Here is a 21,841-nt window from a genome sequence, read left to right on the forward strand (position 1 = left end):
CTCTGGCCAAATGCTAGGTCTGCCCATGCAGAAATATCCATTTATATGCATGCACACAAGTTTACTCAGCCTACACACTTCTTAGCTAAAAACCACAGAGGACTAATAAGCAGCAGTATAAATGTCTTCTGTTGAAAATTAAAGTGATAAAATCTTAATTAAGTGATTTGTTGTTTTGTTCTTGCTAACCATATGGGCTTTTTGCTAGAATTAATATTTGAACACGCTGTACAATACAATGGAAAATAAGAGGCATAGCCTTACGTAACTGTGAATAGTTGAGCAAGCTAAAAATTCACATGAATTTAATAGTTGAACTACATTTTGCCACTGACTCTTGACTGAAGTCAAACTAGGATGGTGTGTCTCATACCCATTACATCAGAACTGAACTGTTCATCTTTCGCTTTTTAGATTGTTTTGTGTTTGGTGGTGTGCCAGAAGAAAATCCAGGGTAGTTACATTTTTTATCCAAAGTTCGGTGTAATATTATTCCTGTTAATAATATCCTCACAGTCATTGTTTATAAATGTATGATCCTGAGTTTAGGATTACCAGAGATTTTGGGAGCGCTCCGTCCCTTGGCTTTTTCAACCCTAACTGAGCCAAATTTCCATGCAGATACATTGGTGGTCTTCTCCTGAGTGCCACCTTGTCAGCACTGCTGTTTGAGGCTCTTCCTGTGACTGACTTATTGGTGCCCTACAGCTGTGGAGGGCAAGTTTCCAAGGAAAGTTTTACCAAGACTTACCAGATGTTGTGAGAACGCAATTGAATAGACTTTGTTAAAATACTGATGAGGGTGCATCTTTCTCCAAGGTGATTGGCAATGGGGTTTCAAAAATGGATTCAGTTTTTAGTTATTCTTGATGGATGCAAAATACAGGGCTTTCCTCTCATTTAATTTCTTTTATAGGAGCTCTCAAAGTGGTAGGAGGTTCATTCTATTTCGAACAGTAAGGCACATGATTATTTTTATCTTTGGCTATATTATTGGGAAAGTTAGAAACCAGAATCTGCTTTCTGATGCTATGAAGAGAAAAAGACACCACAAATTCTGCAATGTCTTCATCTTTACCTCTCTTTTCCTACATCACTATCTCTGATTTTTTAGATTCCTTTAAAAAACATTGTTTATTTTTGAATCAGGGAAAATTATTCTTACATTGTTATTCTGCATTTACTAGAATGTTGAATACTCTTCATTGTCTATTCAAGAGAAGTGGAGATTGATCTGAAGACAGGTTTTTTTTTTCACAAAAACTGACTACTTCTAAATTTATAAGCCACACAGAAATGAAAAACCTTTTCAGGCCTTTGAATCAGAAACAAAACCTAAATAAATGTCTAATTTATTTTATGGCACTCAAATATAAGTGCTAACAGTAATCTTATCTGAAATTTTTAGGTTTTGGGTTTTTTAGGTTTTAGGCAGAAAGAAATAGCTGTAGAGCAAGTTTGATTGAAAAAAACAATTTTCAAAAAAAATCAATTACTCTTTCCTCATGGCCAAAGAAGAAATGGTTTTGGTCTGTCACACTGCTTATAGGTTTTGCAGAGGAAGATGTATTAATGCTGCTTTTTACATTTCTTCACCTATGAATCTTGTTCCCAATGAGTAAAGTTGTCCAGTCACCAATTTTTCCCACTACATTCTTAATCAAATTTGCCAAGAAACTTTATGTTTAGAATAGATAAGAGAATTGTGAGCGAAAGTCAAAGGACTGGAAGTCTTACAGTTGCCTTGTGAAATTAATTGTAATTTCATTTGAGTTTTGGGAAGATTCTCTGTGTTCAGAGCTACCAGGCAAATCTTTCAAGGGTGAGATGCACTTGCAGATACAAAGGTACATTGCCCTAGTAGCAAAGGGGAGAATTTCAATGGTCTGTTCCTGGACTTTGACTGGTTCCACCTCTCCTTTGGTCTTTATATGTGTTTTAAAAATAAAAAAAAAAAAGAAGAAAACCTCCAGAAAAACAACAAAATGGATCTCGGACATAATTCAGGGGGATTTTGAAACTGAAATGGTGGAATTCCTGCCTATTACAGCATTCTTTGGTTTACCAAGTCCAAGAAGTGCCAATGATCCTTCTACCCTTTCAGTTGCTCACAGGTGTTTACCTTTGCCTTTTGAAATTGGCAGATTTGGTGGTGCTAGAAATTTTCTCTACCATTAAATGTAAGAAGGAAGGAGTGTATAAACTTACATAAAGTAACAGACTGAGCTTATGTTTTCAAACTGTTTTGGACTTCTCAAATAATTTCCATTTGTGCTCAAAGTTTCTGTGACGTAATACCACAATGTTCTAAAATAAATTAAGCTTCACAGGTGAACTTTATCTGTTTCAGATTACAACCAGAGATTTTAACCTTTGAGCTTCTGAAATGAGAGTTGATCTTTTGCCTGACATGATTTTGGCTGGAATGATCTCTGTGTCCTTAGGTACATTTCTGTTGAAAAAACTTGTAAAACACTCGATAGAGGACTTTTATTCTTAATTTCTGCTTTTATTTTGTGATGTTTATACTGAGTAGTATGTTGAAAAATGTTCATCTGAATTGGAGACAACTACCTAGGATAAAAAAACCACAATCTGATGTGAAGGTGTTTTAATATCCAGTGATTTGCATTTCAGGGCAGAAACGAATCAGATAACATTGTTCAGAATGTATGGCAGCTGCTGCTGCAGTGTAATTAAACTGAAGGTTACTTAGGTATAACATGAGAATATTAGATTTCTGCCTGGATGAAGTTTCTAATGCTAGCTCATGATAGTAACTCTTGCGACCAAGCAGGTATCCCCATGACTGCCCCTGAGTTAATGGGAGCAGGGATATGCAGAGGTGCACAGCTGTGTCATTGCTGTTGGATGGGCCTCCATGACACAAGTGGGGACTGGTGAGGCTTCTGCTTGTATGGGCTGGGAGTGTGGATAACAGGAGGGGAAAAGAAACGAAAAATGAGATGGTTTAGACTGAATTAGACAGAATCATGTATGTTGATGTGTAAAGCTCCCAGTCTGCAGTATAAGTGAGGATCACTGGATTCAGGTCCCAGCTGGACCCTGGACTTTGTTCTGCACTCACTCACACTTGTGTTCCATTCCAGATTTACAGCTCATTTGCCTCCTTCCCCAGCAGTGGGTGAGATTTTCTGTTGAATTTGGTGGGAACTATGGTTAAATATCAATTACTCATTCTTACCTCTCCCATAGGCTTTTCATAGACATCTTCTTGCCATTGCTCAGCCTTTGTTTGAATAGCGTCTCGCTGGAGTGCCTCTAACACCTTCTTGGGAGTAACAAAGCCATATTGTGCTTCAAGCAAAGCCAAGTCAATTTTTTCAGCCTTAAGTACTCCTATAACTTCATCTTGAGCCTGCAGAAACACAAATTAAGGCTTTATCTTGTTAAACTGTATTTATGTATTTACAGGTTAGCTCTCTGCTTTTGATTTTAAGAAAACTGAAACACTTCTAAAATAACACTGTGTGTGTCAAGTGCTCCAAAACAGTCAGTAATATGAAGACAGTTGAAAAGCATGAGGGAAGTACTGGTCTTTGTATTTTATTAGTTCAACATAAACTCCAAGATCTTCAGACCCTTCATCGAAGCTTAAGTACTTCTTTAAGGATGAGATTATTTTGCTGTTTCTGGACTAATGTGTAGCATTCACAAGAAAGTTTCAGGGCAATGTATGTCTTGTGGTTTTAGAAATTGACTTGTTAGTGCAGGGTGGTGGGATGTTTCTTGAAACCTGAAAGTGTTGTACATTCTGTATGTTTTGGGTGTAGATGACTTCTGTGGTTTAAACCCACTACAGATGTGTCCCTCTTGGGTTTTTCCCCCCAGTCTGCATCCTCTGGTGGTGAAGGTTGGCCCCCTGCCTCTGTTGCAGTGATACAAACTGCATGAACTGTCTCAAACATCTGTGCTCTGCAGCCATTTGAGTTAAAAACAAGAATGTGCTAATCCTAGAAGGATAGAATAGGAAGGAAGGGAATCAGAGAGAAGGATCTATCAGGGGAGGGGAAGACTTCTGTATACCCATTTATGACTTTAAACAAATGTTAAAATATAAAATAGTCTTTCTAATCCTTAGCAAAAAAAAATAGAAGAGTGGTCTTTGTACACCTTGAATGTTCTGAAACTTGGAAAGGAATCTAAATTAGAAACTTAGTTATGGTTGGATTGACAGCTGATCTCCAGTGATTTGACTTGGCAGCACTGGAGGTGTAAAAGAAGGGATAAACGATGATTTCCTATCTTTTTCATTCATAGTGCTGCTTCCTTTTAAATTTCAGATGTGATTTAAAATGTTCATGTCAGGCTCATTGTTTTCCAGTTTCTCATTTCCCTATTCCAGCTTTAAACATCCATAATTGAAGAGTGTGTATATGTGTTTATTTTTATTTATATTTTTATATTTATATGATGCACATATAATGAATAATGTGTGTATAATATAAATAAATATATAAAAATATGTGACATATGAACTTTAACCTAAATTAAGAAGGCTAAGTGGGGAGGAGAGAAATGTTTTGCAAACATGGAAATTGTTCTGTTTGGATAATGAAGCAATCTGTAGAAATTTGCCTTGAATCTACCCTCAAATATTGGTGCAGCTATTAAATATTCATATCCCATGGGTGTTCTGTTCAGCATGTCTGTATTATTATATAAACATACACACACACTTTAAGAATAGAACTACCCGGGTGCTGTTTAGGTAATAAACTCTGACACCATGTGCTGCACCCATTTAGGCCACTTTGGCCAGGGTGCTTTTTTCTGTGCCTATGAGCAGTTTTAAAGTTACTTTTGTGTAATATGCCTACCACAGAAATGTTTTCCCTGCTCACTGGAAATCTGGTTCCCACTTCCTGAAACTATGTTTGACCAGGTTAAGCATCATTTACTGCTTGACAGATGGTTCCTTTTCTAGGTAGAAAAATTCTCACTTTTAAAATGCAGTAACTTGTGGGCTAAGTGGCATGTAACACTTTGGCTTTGTATTATGGGAAATAAAATGGGTATTTTGATTTTTCTAGCCATAAGTGTTAGAATACTGTTAAATGAATTATTTCTTGTGAAGTAGCACTTACTGTTTCATAGGGAGTAAAGCTCATGGCTTCATAGGAGTGGGAGGATAAGACATAATTAAATCAAATATATTAAAGGTCTGTAATATGGTCTCCTTATCAACCATACAATGACAAATACTTTGTATTCAAGGTACTTGGAATGGAGCAGCACAGGTAGAAAGTTTTATGAGTTGTTTGCTTTGAGAGTTACTTGTGGTACAAAGATCATGTTTCCTGTCTGATAGCTATAATAGCTATAATTTTGTGGTGTTTTTGTATACTGCAGTTCATATTTGTCCTGTATCAGATTGTGTGAGGTGTTTTTTTAACATAAAAGCAGCATATGTTTGTGGTGGAGGGGATTATGGGGGTGGAGGGTGGAGTGTCTTTTAGTTCGGAGTATAAAGCAGGACAATATATTACCTGTAATTCACCCTCGAGGACGCTGAGAAGAAATAGCAAGTCATCACGAGAGAGATCCTCTCTTTTCTTGACAGAACTTTTTTGCTTTTTCTCTGCCTTTGGACTTCTCAGGATGGTGCTGGCTCGGGCTACATCGTCCTTCTCTTTCTGCTGTGCTTGTGCATTTCCTTTCCCACTGTAACCAACCTCTCCTTTGTGGTGGTCTTTCGCCCTTGGTTGGCTCAGCTTTGGTCTGGTTGGGCTTTCGGTGCTGTTAGTTCTGGAATGCATGGTTTATATCTCTGAAGCTGAAGGAAACTGGGGAGAAAAGTAATTGTTTTAGCTAACAGAGACTTTAAAACTATTACCATAATTGATGGTGGGTATTATTCCCTCCAGAATGGTAATTCTCCTTCCACACAAGGCTATTTGTCATTTGACAAAAGCTGACAACCTTATGCAAACCAACAGGACTGGGCTGTGATCCTTACTGGATGTCTGTAGTGAAGTGAGTGTTTACTGGTCTTATGCCATTATAACAATTCCTTCCTTGATACCTCAAAGGCATCTTTAGCAGCAGCACTGGGTGCATCATTGCAAACCACATTTCCTGTTTTGTGACAAGGCCTACCTCACCTTTCAGGTAGATACTTATTATGATGAGGCAGATTTAGTCTCAGAAGCTTTTCACTAGGAAGATCTTTCTGTTCCACTTTAGTAGTGTTCTGTTTTCCTGTGTTTACCCAAGGGAGAGCACAAAAGCAGTCCCCCACTTCTACAAGGGCAGAGGCTGCATTATCCATGTTTGGCAAACTGTAGGGACTAACAAACACATCCAGACTGCAAGAAGTGAGCAGCAGTGTAAATGCTCCCTCCCCAGCACCATCACCACCAAAACCAAACTACTTCTTTGCAGATGATGACTTGTCCACCCTTAAAACCATGCAGTATAAAACCCTGCTACTTCTTTAGTGCTTGAGTCCAGCACTCTAAAGGTATTAGTACCTGGTGAAAGGGAGACTTATCCTAACTAGGCCCCTTTGAAGTGCCACTGTTAAGGAAACACACTCTAATGCCTTTGCAGATAAATGACTAACACTGTGTAAATATTGATTAACCTCAGGAACTCGTGTTTTGGTTATCACCACTCAGATTAAGGAATGAATGGATTATAGTCCACCTCTGCTGGAAAACTGTGGTCATGGATACCATCTAGCAAACAATAATCCAATAGTGTGATTCAAAGGTGAAATTCAGCATGTTCCAAACACAAATAAGGCACAATTTTTCTTATTAAACTGTCAAGCTAATTGCTGAAAAGTCTGGAAAATCATTGTGGTCTATGATAGGCACTAGATGATTTCTTGGCTGCTTTTTTGCCTCAATTCTGTGGCTGATAAAATTCTTTGGGAGCTTCCTCCCCTACTCCCACCAGATTCTGACTAAATCTTAAACTCTGTGACTACACTCGTTAACTGTAGTAACTTTCCACCGAATGCTAAGAATGATTCCTTTTGTTGTTTTTCTGCAGGAACAGAGGAGGTGGAAGTAGCTTTTGGTTTATAATGGATGACGTCTGAGAGTGGAGTGAATTGATCAGAAACATTACCAAAAAAGAAAGTGACATTTTCTATAACATTTTGATTTGAAGCACTTATTAATAAGAAAAACTTGTTCTTCCAGGTCTCAGAAAACTAAGGCGTGTCAGATTTGCATGGCAGTGTGCACTGGAAACTGTTTTGTGAAGCATCAAGAATGTCAGTTTAGGATGGGAGCTTACTCTAGTGCATGTAGGAAACCAAGAATTGTTCATAGCAGGCTGGCAGCAATGTTAGCTGGTCATGAGTAGTTTTAGTTGGTGTTCATCCCGTTTTTCCAGTCAAATGCAGATTCCCTTTATTCACTGTGGTGTGTTTATTAGGATACTCACCTTTTGCCTCTTGCTTACAGATTGTTATTACTTGGGAAGAAGGCTGTTGCCTTTGAGTGTGAGATGCTGGATGCCCACTTGGCTTTTGTATGCAGTTAAAGGCTTATGCTTTTAAGTTCAAATGCAGGAGTAGTGAGCTAAATCAGGTAACCTGAGTGTACTCTGAGCTTGTCTGTGGACTTTGACACCACAAGCACAGGACACTATGAAATGCGTAAATAGTACAAGAAACTCCATTCATGCATGCAAGTTGCAGCAGTGGTATAAACTGGATATCAAGCTAGTATCACACTTGTTGACAACAAATGCCAATATGACATTTCTTGTGGAAGGAAAGGGAAACCAGCATATGAGGAAAAGCCTCATACCTTTTCAAGCTTTGGAACTGGGTGCACCTAGAAATCCTGAACTTGGAAAAATAGTCCAAGAAGAACATCCTCCCCTGCATTTACTCTTGCAGTGTATGTATGTTGTTTGCTTCAAGGCCACATGCCACCCAGCATTCACGGCTGTAGAGAGTTACCTGTGACTCCCTTTTAGGTTTGTCATTCCTACTTCCTAATCAGGAAGATCAGTCCTTATTGCACTGGCTAAAGGCACTTGGTCCTTGGGAAGGCCAGCTGACTTGCCAGACAGGCTGTGCTCCTATGGAGAATGGCATCTTTTCAGTCTCCCAGGATGGAGTTTTTCCTTTTCTTGTTGAGAGCACTTACATACCCTTTACCTGTATTCTGTTCTGACATTCCTGAATGCCAGTGCCTACTAATCTGCTAATGCAAATATTTATCCAATTAAGCAATTAATGTGAATTATTAGAGGTCGAAGTGAAATACTAGAAGTATACTTCAAGCACTTTTTAAATGGTACTTGAATGTAGCTGATGAGAGGCACAAGCATTCTGGCGTTAGTAGCCTGCTTTATTAACATATTCTTCTTCAGTTAATTTATTTAAACTTTCCTAACTACCTGTACATGGATAGGCATTATTATTTATAGCATTGCCTGTCTACAGAAGGCTGTTAGTGCTAATGTGGTTGTCGGAGGAGGTAGGTGTGAGTAACAGAAGGGTGATTTAAAACTTCAAATGCACAGTGTAACTGCTGGTGTAGCAAGCCAAGTGCAATCTCTGAAATGGACAAAACCAAACATCCCATTCACCTACCCTGAAACTCCTCACCACCTTCAAATTTTCAAACTCCCTAGATGTGCCACCACCTAAGGGATTCACCTTCAAAACATGCCTGACGTTTTGGACAGAAAATCAGCTACTCATGCCCTTGCACCATGGCACAAAACATAAAAAAAACCCATTCTGTTCCAGAGGGTGCTGGTTTTCTGCAATGCTATTAGACCCTGGAATGACTGTAATGAGACATTTAAGACAGAAGTAGCATAATTTGAAATTTTTCACCAGTGTGTTTAGGTACATTGGGTTATTTTCTGTTTTGAGGGACTCTTTCCATATTCTTGAAGGGTTAATGAAGAGCAATGTTTTTTTCGTTGGTTTTTTCTCACAAGGTAAAAATGTAAATAGACCCATAAAATTTATGAGTATCATAAATGTTGTTTGTGGCACCCAAAACAATGAGCCCAAGTTCTCAAGATTAGACTAATGGGCATAAAATTTGCCTTTTTGCATATCTGTGTCAAGCAACACTTAGATTCTATAATGATGGCATCTGTGTACAAGAAAGGTAAGAAAAGAAGTGTTCCTTCTTGTAACAGAGTTTGTCATTCACAGAGGCTCTGTGATTTTTCCTGAGGAGTTGACTCCTGTGTCTTGTGGCAAACCTTTTATAGAAGTTAATTTAAGCCCTTTTTCTCTGTACCACCAGGAGGGATGACAATATAAGATGCTGTGGAAAACAGTAAACAAGTGCTAAAAACAAATTGATTGTGTGTGCTTTGCATTTGTGATCTTTCATCTGTTTTGACTCAATTACTAAACAGCAGGGATTGTAGCTATATAGACAGAAGAAGCAAGGATACTTGCCAGCATTCTCATATGATACATTATGTACCATTGCTTGCATCAAAATTAAAAGAAGATTGAAAGGGAGCATCCAGATCATGAAGTCACATCTCCTGAAATCACAGACTACTGTGCTGTGGGTACTTAACAGAGATTAGTTTTCTGTCATTGCACTAATGGAGTAGCCCAAAACCTGTGTTCTGCACTGTTGTGCTTTCCTTCATGTTCTGAGGTGCCAGATTTCAGAAGATTTTGCATGGAAATTACAATGTGATGGTTCTCAAGCTCATCAGATGTGTGCAGCTTGGTAGGCCGGGTCCAGATTCTAAGAGGAATGACATTGGGTTACACTGAAACATTCTGGTAAATCAAATAATTGCAAGTTAGAGACTCAGCAGAGTTTGCATCTATTCTTAGTTGTTCTTTTCTGCGTTTTAAAGATCTTGTTCATCTCTGAACTGAATTATGTCCTTCTGCAAACAAAGGAGACGTTTTTTCTTGGTGATGAACAAGTAATCTGAAGTGTCAAAATATACTTTCCTTAAGAGCCAGGTGAATTAAGCACCAAACGTTTCTATGATGTTAACTTGGTCTCTGCCCTCTCAATCATATTCTGAAGTAGAGGTTAAACTGCGTATGTTTCTTTGGCAGCAGTGAATTAGCAGGTGGTTCTGAAATCCCTGCAACTTTTGTGGGAAGGACTGAAATATCCTTCAGAGATGGCTTCATCATAGAGTTTTAAGGCATATTTTGGCATTTGTTTTCACCTTTGGCGTTTTCCTTTTTAGTCAGTGATTGATTTATGAACTAGCAAAATCCCTTACAGGACTACATATTCCATTAATCCCAGGGTGAGCGCCCTGAATTGTTGAGAACTTGCTGCTTCTTGCAAAAATCCATGACTAACCAAGGAATTATGTCGCTCTGGTTTTATCATCCCTTAAAGGGCAGTGCTTTTGATTTGCTGAAATGCATAGGACTCCTCTCAACAGACTGACTTGTAAAAGGAGTTGAGATCTGATTGTTTGGCAAACCAATGTAATGGGAGAGTGCAGAGCACATGTCTTTTAGAAAGAGGTCTGCAGTCCTCTGCCCATCACGGTAACTGTGGACTGAGGCAAGAAGAAAAGGGGTCCCACAAAGGTTTGTCTTGTTCATCTCATGCAGTCCTGCTGGGACCTTTAGGCCAGCAAATGCACCTCCTGAACTGTGGTAGAACATGAAAAAGTTTTTTTTAATAATTAGAATCCCAGGATACAGCCATTTCACAGCATCACTGAGCCTTTTCTGGAACTGTTACCTTGGGATAGAATGTGATTAGGACATTTATTCTTCCCCTAAGTGAAATATATTGCTTTGTGGTAGATTTGCCCCACTTCCAAAGAACATAGCCCTTCCTTTTGGGTATACTGCATTAGTGTTTTCCTGAAAACCATTTGAAGTAGCTTCTATCCAGAGGGATGTTCACTTCAGAGGGATGGTCTGTGCCATGACCAGCTGTCTCATTTGAGCTGTGCTCTCATTCTCAGTAGACCTTGTGCTGTTTTGGTGCATAGGATGGTCATTTAGTGAAAAGAGACTCCTTTAACAGGTTCTTCACTCAGGGAATCTGGGAAAATGTGTGTTTCATCCTGGCAGGGAGATGGCAAGATGAAGCCATTTTTCTGGGAATACTGATGCAAGAGTGCTTACCTGTGTATCCTGATGCATCTGTTGGCATGCAGAGTTGCAGGAAGTCAAGCAGCAGAAAGAAAATAAATTAGCAGCTTGTTTCCTACCTCACAGGGTCTTGTCAAATTTTGGTCTTTGAACCCTTGGGGATCCTGCAAGTGCAGCAGTAACTCAAATGGGAAGAAAGTCTGGATTCAGCCAAGGATGTGAACACTCCCAGACAGGAAAAGTGCATGTGTGAGAACTGGATGTCATTTTTGTGCTGGTTGTGGTTTATGTTCATCTGACCACAAGCCAGATTGCTCATCCCTTGGCTACAGGGAGCCTCTTCTGAGACAGCAAGATGCCTTTTGGACAGTGTTAGAGTTGTCATGGTATTCTGCTCGTGGTAAAGGTACTGTGAGATTTCCACCATCTGCTGCCTCCTCCTCCTCCCCCTTCCCGTCCTGTAGGGTTTTGCAGGATATGTTGTGAATGTGGTAGCTAAGATGTTCCCAGGTCCATTTTGTATGTGTGCAGGCTTACAGTCATCTTTAGAAGGCTGCGTCTGCATGGGACATTTTGACCAGGTTCTTTTGAAGGATATATCTGTATCACGTACCTGTCATTTCATTATTGGTGTGTGAATTTGTGATCTGGTCTTCATTCTTTTAATGTCTCAAACTACAGTTATATAGATATAGATAAACACATACACATTCACCCCCCCACTGGATTTTGTGCCAGGAGAAAAGTAGAGAAAAGAACCTGTGCCATAGGACTAGTTCTTGGTTTTGTGGCCTCGAGCTCAAGTTAAGCCCCTTGTGTAGAATAACTGATCTCAGCCCATCTCCTGCTAAGTCTTAGGTGGTGTTTGCCCACATATTTTGGCAGTTTAAAGCACACAATTCACGGTGCACATCATGAAAGCTTTAACAAATTTGAAATTTTCACATTAGGAATATATTCCTGTTCACAGATGTCAAATTCTGTTTTAAATAGGATTCTTCAGATAACCATCTGAATAGTAATAGACCTCTTTGTGATAATCCATGAGAAAATCAAGAATTTGAGCTCCTTGTTGCATCACACCATGTTTCTTTGGCAAACCTGGATATCTATTTTGAAATTTGAAATGAAGGTTTGGATTCCACAAAGCTTCCAGCTCAGAAATCAGTACTTTAAAGCATGGATTGATTTTTTTTTTTTTTTTTCCCTTCTCTCTAGTATTAGTTTGAAACAATGTCTGCTAAACCCTTCTTTTCTCTCCTCCACAGGAATTCAGCTCTTCTAGTTTGTGGTCCAGCATTTTGCCAAGTTGACGGTAGTCTTGGAAGAGGACAGTATATTTATCACATTACAAGTGTACAGTTCCTGTAGCAAGTAGTTGAGACACAGTGGACATGCTGGATTTGTCTGCTCTGTGAGGTGCTGCCCCTGCCATGAGGCCACAGGGTGAAGCCAAGGGTTGCATTGCAGTGGGAGGACTCTCAAGTTGCAGTTGCGCAAACCAAATATGTTTGGTTCCTCCTCAGCCTTCTGAACCCATATTTTCATGGGTTCAGAAAGTTGAGGAGGAATCAAAAGTAAAAATATATAGAATGTCTTTAGTGTTTTACTGCTGGGAATGGAGGGTGAAGGGGAATTTTACACAATTAGCTGAATGCCTCTGAGATTAATAGGGTTTGAGTGTTTGTTCTGAATGCTCACTTGGGTTCAGGTTTGTTTTATCTTTGCTTTTAAAGTAAAATGTTTCATACCTATTTTGTAATTAGACACTAATGGTGGATTATTTCTAAGGATTAGTGCAAGAGAGATTTTTGGTGAAGAAATGTTGCTGTAACATCAGGTGTTAGAAAAGGTAAACTCTGCAATGCCATTCAATCTGCTTCTCTTGCTAAACAAAAAAATGTGAATCTTGCACAATCTGTATGACAGATTTTTATTATTAAGCAGAAATAAAATCAGCTGCTCCAACTTCAATTACATAAATTTTCTTTCCAAGTATAGAATTTTCTCTTTGTATGAACGTAAGAAATAGTTAACATCATTTAATACAATGTTTGTAGTTTAATGTTTATTAATATTTAATTTAGTATTTAATTTAGTATTTATTACTATTATAAACATGGTTTAATATTTATTATTCAGCTGCTGTAATTTTGGCTCCAATGTATAATTGCTCTGTAGTTACATCATTCCCTGAAGCAAAACTATGATATAGTGCTACTTGAAACAAAAATGCTCCTATCTTAGAAACAGTGTGTCTAAAGTTGTCCTTTTCCCTGAATCTGGAAACTACCAGGACTGTAGACATTTATGTAGCTGGATAATTCAGTGTTTCAGTTGATAATTTCAGTTTTTCTTCACTGTGTCTATCTCTGAACTCCCTGCAGGCATCAGTTTCCCTGAAATTTGTAGAGATGTCAGTACCTTTTCCCCTCTCTCTGCCCTGTTTGGGACTGGCCTTGATTCAGGCTGGGACCCCTGGTTAGAGATTGGACAAAATGTGCAGCCTCCTTGCTGCAGAGAAACAAGCTCAGGCGATGCTTAGCAAGAACACACTGGGAACTTTGGTTGGCCCTTCCCAGATTCATCTGGCATGGAGACCTTAAAGAAGGGTAGGACATTCAGACCTGTGAAACAATTAGGTTTTTGCATGTGTGACATGTTACTGTAAATCCCCCAGGCAATAGCTCAAGTGAGGTATTTTAGGATGCTAGAGGGAGTCTCCATCTGTTTGGTTTCAGTCTTGCATATTACACAAGGTAAAAACCCAAACCAAAATTGTCTAAGTTTTGGGTTTCAGGATAGGCCAGAATTTTCTGTGTGGAAAGTCACACACTTTCTGTCTACTGAATGGTGAAGGCTTTTTGTTTTGTTTTGAGGTGGTTTGTTTAAGGGTGGTTTTTTGCAAAATTATTGAGGGTTTTTCCTAGCTTTTATTTTCTACAGGTTATCAATCTGATCTCATTCATACATTCATATCTAATTTCTCACTCTCTTTCACATGAGATCCATGTGCCTCCCAGGTCAAAACCTACACATTATACATATATTTAGATATTATAATACCTAATACAAAAGCTCCTGGCTTTTGCTTTCCCTCTCTCTCCTGAAACTTAGTAAATGAATTCAGAGGTTCATGGTGTGAACCTATGTGAAGGTATTGTCTCAGCAATGACATTAGTTTTGTGTAATGTTTTGGCAGAATTTAAAAACCAGGGAAAGTTTCTTACTGCACAAGTCTCTCCTAAATATTCCATGTGTTTGCTTAGGCACAGATGGGCCCTTTCTTCCCTGGGTTCAACATGATTTCGGTAAATGGGAACCTACAAAAGCAACAATTTTTGTCTTCCTGACAATATAGGTTAGATAATTGCCCAAACTTCTTTTGCTGCCCTCAGCAGACTGGATGCAGCCAAAATACCATCGTTGTGTGGTAAGTCTATAAATATTTCAAGGTGAGTTTACTGATAGCAGGTAAAAAAAAAAAAAACAACTAAAAATCCCATTTTTGTAGTATTCTCTCTCACTTTCCAAAACATCCTATCACTGCCAAAATGGGAATATTTAATGTTCTATTTTAATAATCTAAGCAGGATTTAACCACTATAAATTGAATACTTTTCTCCCATGTTTTTAGCAACATGACAGATCTCCTCATTTTAGAAATATTTATCAAAACAATTCCGATGCAAAACCTGAATATAACTAAGAGAAGCTGGTAAGAATAAAAGGCAAAGGAAGTTTACTCAGCCCAGTGCCATTTTTACACCTCTGACTTCAGGGGTTAACTTCCCCTACACATACACAGTTGCACATACCAGCACCATTTCAGTGGTGTTTACTGTAATATGGTCCTGCCTTTCTGACAGAAGGTAAATTTTCTCTGTTAAAGTGCTTGTGATAGTAATTTTCTGTGCCCTTCAACATGCTGGTAATGTTGTACAAGGTCACTTTGAAAAGCTGCTTATAATCACAATTCTTCAAAAAGAAACCAACTCAAGAAATAACAACATTACAATGTCATTAGCTAGAACAGCTGTGAGCAAAAGAAAAGGAAGAAAGCAGTGATAATTCTTGTATTTCAGTGTGCATGTGTGTGTCTTCATACACATACATAGGACATTTTAAATGATGTACTCATGTACCAAGTACATATCTGTGTAATGCTCTTGTGCTTGGTGCTCTCAGTCAGCAAGTACAAAATAAGTGGCCTTTATAAGAGACTTTTGTCAATAGAGCAGTAAAAGTCCACGAAGTTTTGAAGTACCTTGCTTTTGTTTTGAGTGAAAATGTATGGTTAGTAAGCAAGGATTATCTAGCATATGTTATCTAGTGCAAGTTAATTTGTTACCCCACACTAATTGGTCTGGATATCTGAGACCGAAACTTCTTAACCCTTGTAGCCATCTCCATTTCCAGTTTACTCATGGGGGTTTTTTGCCTGCTTGGCAAAAAAAATTGCTTGTTTGTATGGAGTGCCCTGTATCCATGAGTGGTGAAATAAGCAGCAGAGGCTACAGTGAGAACTACAGAATAAGAATGTACACCATCAAAGTGCATATATGTTAATTTTCTTCAAGGGTATTTTTGACAAGCGTAGATTTGTCAAGCGAGACATTTGTGTGGGAGTGTTCACCTCAATGTTGCTTTCCTCCACACATGAAAATAAACCACAGGCTTTTAAATATCCTGAGAAAAATTTCTTCAAAGACAGATCAAAGGTCTTTACTAATGTCTGAGGAAGCTGCCTCTCTTGTGAACTCATGTCTATGGAGAGCTGGTTAAGACAATCAAGATCATGATTCCATTGATTTGATCATTTGCAGCCTGCTCTGAGAGGAGATGCCTTGTTTGAAGAAGGAGGAGGTGGGGGAATCCACAGATGCTCCCAATTTTACCAAGAAAGTCATGAATAAAATAACTTTTTAAAACTAGCTCTGTTGGGTTTTCCCCCACGTGCTGTGTGGGTTACTCTGCTTCAAGCAGTTGTCTTAAACAGTGCATGTATAAGAGTATTTTGTAAGAATGAGTCAATTGACATTTTTTAATCAATTTTATCTGCTTTTGTGGCTGTTTATCTGCTTTTATCTGCTATTGCGTTCAGTGAAATGGCCAGGTATGACTTTCACATCACAGAAATTTTACGTCTTTATTTTGGTTTCATTTCTGTTTGTTTGTTTTGGGGTTTGGTTTTTTGCTTCTTGCTTTTGGTTTGATTTGTCCAAAAATCTCTTTCTATCAGAACAATACAGAACACATATGAGCTAAGCTTTGAAAGTTTGTGAACTTCTCCCTAAGCTGGAATTCCCCACCTTTAGATAGCATTCAGGAAAATAAATTTATTTTTATCCTTTAAGGCCCGGGTTTTCTTTCTTATGGATTTTCTTTCTTGTCTATTTCTTATGTCTGTTTGCTTTGTGAATTGCATCTTTTATCATTTAGACCAATTTTTATAGGCTCTCTGATAGTAGAGAGCTCTTAACTCTTAGAAGTTGTTGAGAACAGTGTTTCTCTTTTGAAGCATTTTACTGGTTTTGTCATGCTGCCACAAGGCTTCTGTGGGTGCTAGGTAGGACTTCAGGCTTGTATCTGGAGCTAGAGTTTCCAAATTGGTGGGTTGGGGTTTTTTTTGTTGTTGGTTTAAGCCAAACATTTTTAATACCCTTTCCACCAATGACTGTGTTCTACTGCTACCTAGAAACTGGACAGTAACATTTGGTTGGTTTGCCTAATCAAAAATGAAATAATTTAATTTTCTTTTTTGTAGATATTAGGGTTTTCTTTTAGCTGTGGACTGGATTTTTCTTGTATATCCTAAAGTTTTGATCTTCATTACATTCTGTGATTTGGTACTTTGGAGCAATACCAAGGTTTTCTTTGTAGCCTATAATACAAAACCAGTGTGATATTGTTTTATTTTCTCCTTGCTTACTTTTCTCATTCACAATAATACCTCGCTATGTACCAGCAGGCTAACATGTTTTTGTCTGACTGGAATAATTCTTAGCTGTACAAAAAATTGGCTCTGGCATTTTCCTTTTCTGGCTGCAGCTACAAAATAGCAACACATGCATGGCCATGAAAGATTCCTCAACTCATTACCCATGCTCACATCCTCTGTGTTTAATATTCAAGAGAAAATTTGGATAAATATCTGAAATATTTTTCCCAGGAGTTTAATGAAAATATTATCTCTCTCAGATCTCCAGTCCTCTCACTTTTCTATGCAGATTACACCTTATTGTCTATGGAATATAGTGGCTTTAGGTTTGGGAAGGGATGGATGGCAGGAGTTCCCTCCTCAGCTCTGAGCTGGGAGTGCTGGCTGGCACTGCCCTGTGTCCTGCTTATGCAGCTCCTCATGTGCTGCCATGAGACTCTTGTGATGCCTGTGGAGAAATTGCAGGATTTTGGTAAAACTGCCCGGGGGTCACAAGGTCATCCTAAGAAATTTTGAAAACATTAATTCCTAGGCTTTGCTGGATGCAGAAGTAAGTCTTGTGTTGGTCTTTGGAATCAAAACTCCTTTTTTTGATAGGAACATGTATTTTTGCTTTTTCTTGCTTTGGAGTATTTTTCTTTTGTTTTCTCTATATTTTTATTCTTTCTTTTTGTTCTTATTAACATCCTATTAACATCTAACCTGTTGATCTTATGGCAGCAGGATATTTTAAGTTATCTACTGCATGTTCACCTCCACACAAATGAACACACAGGAAATGTGAGCTTCCTTATAGATTCCTAAGTCAGCTTTATCATTATTAATTTTTATTTTTTAAAGCATTTTTTTCATTAAAATTTAGTATTAGCTTAAATAAGTGAAAGTAACATTACAGTGATGGCTTATATTTTTCTATACTACTCATATTAATTAGTGACTGTGCCTGTATGTGTCTGACATGAAAATGTGAAAAGCACAGAGTTTTAAAAGAAACTGTACACAGTGAAACTAGATTTTGTATGTTTTCACATTATGTATTTTACTAGCCATGACACTCATTATTTATTATAATGCCTCACAGTATTCCCATAGGAATATGCCCTGCTCTGATGATGCAACTTTGGAAAATGCAATGAAAACACACTGGAAACCTCAGCTTTCTAATAGCAAGTTTCTTGTGAGCAGTGAAGTTAAAATGCCTCCTCCCAGTAAAAAGGAAGTAGGGCAGAGGTCAGTGAGCCAAGTAAATGTCCCTCCTCTCTGTCGCTTGCTGTGCTTTCTTCTTATTTTTCCCCCATACTGGCAGTTTGGTCTTTAGGCCATCACCTGTGTTTTAATGTAGGGCAGGTAGAGAAAACCCCTGTCATCTTTTCATTGCTGCACAAGCACCCACAGTTTTGCCACAGGAGGTGCACACAAAAAGGCAAAAGTTGTTGATTTGTTCTGCAGCTGTGGCTCCATCCTGGTTTTGATCATAGTGTAGCTGAGTCCTTGAGGAAGGGCAAGGTGTGTGGTGTAGAGCACATACTGTGGTTTGTTCCTCTCTTTGTTTTTCCACTTGCTCAAATAAAATGTGTCTCTGGCCAGCTGCTAGCCCAGTGGCCAGTGAGAGTGCAGGAAACAGATCTTGCAGATCTAAATGAGAGCATCTATGACCATTTTGCAAAGTCTGATGTTCAGAGGGGTCTGAAAGGAACACCAAGGTCTGGATGCCTTCTTCCTCATCCCCAGCCCTCTAAAGGCCTCTCTGGAAAGCCCACTTGAAACATCTGCTTATTCTAGTGGAAGAATGGTACATAAAATAAAAGCACAATCTTTGTATTGCCCAGCTTTTCCGCTGGGCACCAGTTATCCTACATTTGGTGTGGCTTTGTTACATGTGTGTTGGTGCTGGAGATGTGCAGAAAGCTTGTCCACCAGCCCCTGATGGCCAGTGACAAACAGTGTGGAGCAAGGTGGGACCTGGGGGACACAGCAGGGACCCTCCTCCTGCCTTCAATTATAACAACAACTCTGGGGAAGGAACTGCTCCATGAGCAGCAGTTACCATAAGTGGGGTGATCTGCCAGGACAACCCTGTTGAAATTGCTTTTTTGGTCTTGGAGGCAATTAGAGTACATTTCTGCTGGTGTTTTCTTGGCAGCTGAGGAGAAGTCTACAGTTTTTTAGGTGTGTTGAGGAGGGCATGAACAGGTGACTCCAAATGTTTGCATTTAACATGCAAGTCCTTCCTGATGAAGCAGTGAGTCATATCCTGCAGGCACAGATCCTTAACTTGCTGTTTAGCAAGACTTCACCAAAATTATTTTATCAGAAGCTTAATATTTAGCTCCTGAGAGCACCGTGCCTCTTCTGCACATAAATAATGCTAATTTGTTATACATTAAACCAGTGGGATAATGTCACTTCTGAGAGTGCCTGTGCACCTCATCATCTGAACATTTAGACATCTCTCCTACAGATATAGTACATATACATATATGGAAAAGATACTGACTTGTAAGAAACTTCTGACTTGTAAGTTTGTTTGTGAACATTTGCTTTGTGTGAAAAAAGATGATCAATTCTGTAGCGGACACCCCTTCCCCCTTTTGATTACTGGGTGGTTAAAGAGTCATTTTAATGCACATTTTCATGTATTTGTCCATATATTTCCATGCATTAATAGTATAGATGCTCTTTCTCTAAGAGGATAATTTTTCATTATGCTCTGTTCAAATCAGTTCTGTTTGAGTGAATAAATATTTAGAAAGTGTTAACAGTAGAGTGGATTTACCTTGATTAAGATGACACACAGCTTTGAGTATCTAAATGTTCTTGTATGTGCAAGCAGTTCCATTTGAGGGACAACCACAGATCCTAGTACTTCTCTGACACCAAAATTCAAGTTAAATTTCCAGAGGTAAAGTAAAGGTAAGGCTTTTAAGGCAAAGGCCAGAGAATCTGTCTTGTATCATTTAATACCAAATATCCAGTAAAAATCAGAGTGCACATGGTGGGATTCTGCAAGTTTTCCTGGTGCTGATGGGCCCAATAAAGTCTGTGGGGCTGCATGTGCAAGATTGGATTACAGGGTTAGGGACTGTATTTTGTGCTCTTATAACTCTCAGTACATGTATTTTCCTTTAAGTATAGTCTGGACAGTCTCAAAATGTAGCTTTTTAAAGGTCTCTTGTTAACACAAACATATAAATTAAAGAAACAAGTGTAGAAATAGTAAGATGTTTGACTTAAGTTTTGGTCACTTTCTTGTCGTAGAACCTTAATAAAAGAAGAAAACTAGGAAAAAAACCACCAAAACACAGCCACACACACCCCATGAACCAAGGAAAAAACCCACCAAAGAACTACCACCACCACAAAAAAAAAAAAAAAAAAAAAAAAACCAACCCCTTAACAACCAGCAAACCATAGAATTTACTGGAATAAGAGAGGGGAAGGTATATTCATAACTGAGAAGTAAACTGTCTGTCTGGTTCGGTTTTTAGGGATAGAGTTGAAGGAAAAATGCAGAAGAAATGCCTATATATGATAAATATGGTGTAGATTGTGGCTTTTAACACCAGCCTTAATAATGTCAGGAATACTGTTCATCATCATTTTCTGTTTTTGCATGAGCTTAAGATAAATTATGTAGGTTTATCCTCAGAGCATTTACATAGTGAGATTGTTTAGGTCATAGTTTCAGCCTTGTGCAAATTAGAGCTGTTGAAACTTACCCATCTCTTAAACATTAGTGATTTGTTTAAAATTAATGTGGTGACAGACAAAGGCTTCAACAGTAAATACTGGTGCTTCTTGTTTCTGGAAACAGAATTAAATTGGAATCAGTTGTTCTCCTATGAGTTAAGTCTTTTTGGGATAAAATGAAAGTAGCCTTTTGCAAATGTACATTCTAGATTTAGTTTTGCATTATTTGAACATGATGTATACAGCTCCTTAATGTCCTGCTAGGTCCTAGATAGGGTTCCCAAATGCCACTGAAAAAATTGACCAGAGTGATCATTCAGAAACCTGATCATCTTCACCTTACTGTATCTTCATTGTGCCTTTCAAAATGAAGTTGTTGCTAAGGAGATATTGCAATGCACTGCATTTCTCTGGGATCTGAACAGTGAATAAGCCTTATAGCAAATTCTTGTTCTTGTGTTCTTGCAATGTCTGTTAAGCCAGTGTTATCCCAACTGATATCCTTTGTGTTCTGCGATCAAAAGAGTTTGTCAGAGATGTGGGGCTTAAAGATGCAATTCAGTGTAGCAAGCAGAACTTGATCCTAAATGATTACCATTGTTCAGGGCCTGTAAAAATAGTTTGGAGGCTCAGTCACTACTGCAGTAATAAATGTAGTGAGCAAACTTTGAAAAAAATATTAAGATCAGTATCCCACGAAGCTCTACAGGCCACCTGTGCAAGACGTAACCCTGCGGAGATTTAATGCTGCCTTCCCAAAGGGCCTGTAGGACACTTGTAAGGCACAGCTTTGTGGAATTTGCAGCTGTATGGACAGGCATGGACCCTGATCATCTGCTCCCTGGCCTGGCAGGTCCAGCAAAGGCAGCTTTTGGTCACTGTCCAGCTGCTGGAGCAGCGGTGTTTGCCAGGGGTCCCTCGGGTTCCTGGTGTGCTCCTGCCCCAGCTGCCTCCAGGTTTGCTGCTGTGCCCACAGAGCTCCTGCACCTGGGCACTGGGGACAGCAGTGTGGCTGGGGAGCATGAAGGGACAGAAGGGAGGGAGGAAAGAAGCTCTTGACAAAACACATCTGACAATTTTGGGGGAGTGGCCATGTCATCAGTGTTGGAGTGTCATTGTTATGGTTGTGTCTGGGAAGTTGTGCATTCAGGGTGAACTGG

General features: G+C 38.9%; 2 protein-coding genes across 5 annotated transcripts in view; one reads left to right on the forward strand and one right to left on the reverse strand.

Annotated features, from left to right (window-relative positions):
• Positions 1–21,841, forward strand: part of CMSS1 (cms1 ribosomal small subunit homolog) — a 223,665-nt gene that overhangs the window by 73,566 nt on the left and 128,258 nt on the right. The window lies entirely within an intron of this gene.
• Positions 1–21,841, reverse strand: part of FILIP1L (filamin A interacting protein 1 like) — a 188,629-nt gene that overhangs the window by 70,954 nt on the left and 95,834 nt on the right. For both annotated transcript variants that reach the window (XM_064725663.1, XM_064725653.1), the window contains exons 4-5: positions 5,511–5,807; positions 3,206–3,379 (exon numbers count right to left, since the gene is read on the reverse strand). In XM_064725663.1, coding sequence (XP_064581733.1) covers positions 3,206–3,379; positions 5,511–5,780 — 444 coding nt within the window. In that variant the 5' untranslated portion in view covers positions 5,781–5,807. The remainder of the gene's footprint in view (positions 1–3,205; positions 3,380–5,510; positions 5,808–21,841) is intronic.

This window comes from Zonotrichia leucophrys, chromosome 1 (assembly GCF_028769735.1).
Source record: "Zonotrichia leucophrys gambelii isolate GWCS_2022_RI chromosome 1, RI_Zleu_2.0, whole genome shotgun sequence".
NCBI lineage: Eukaryota > Metazoa > Chordata > Aves > Passeriformes > Passerellidae > Zonotrichia > Zonotrichia leucophrys.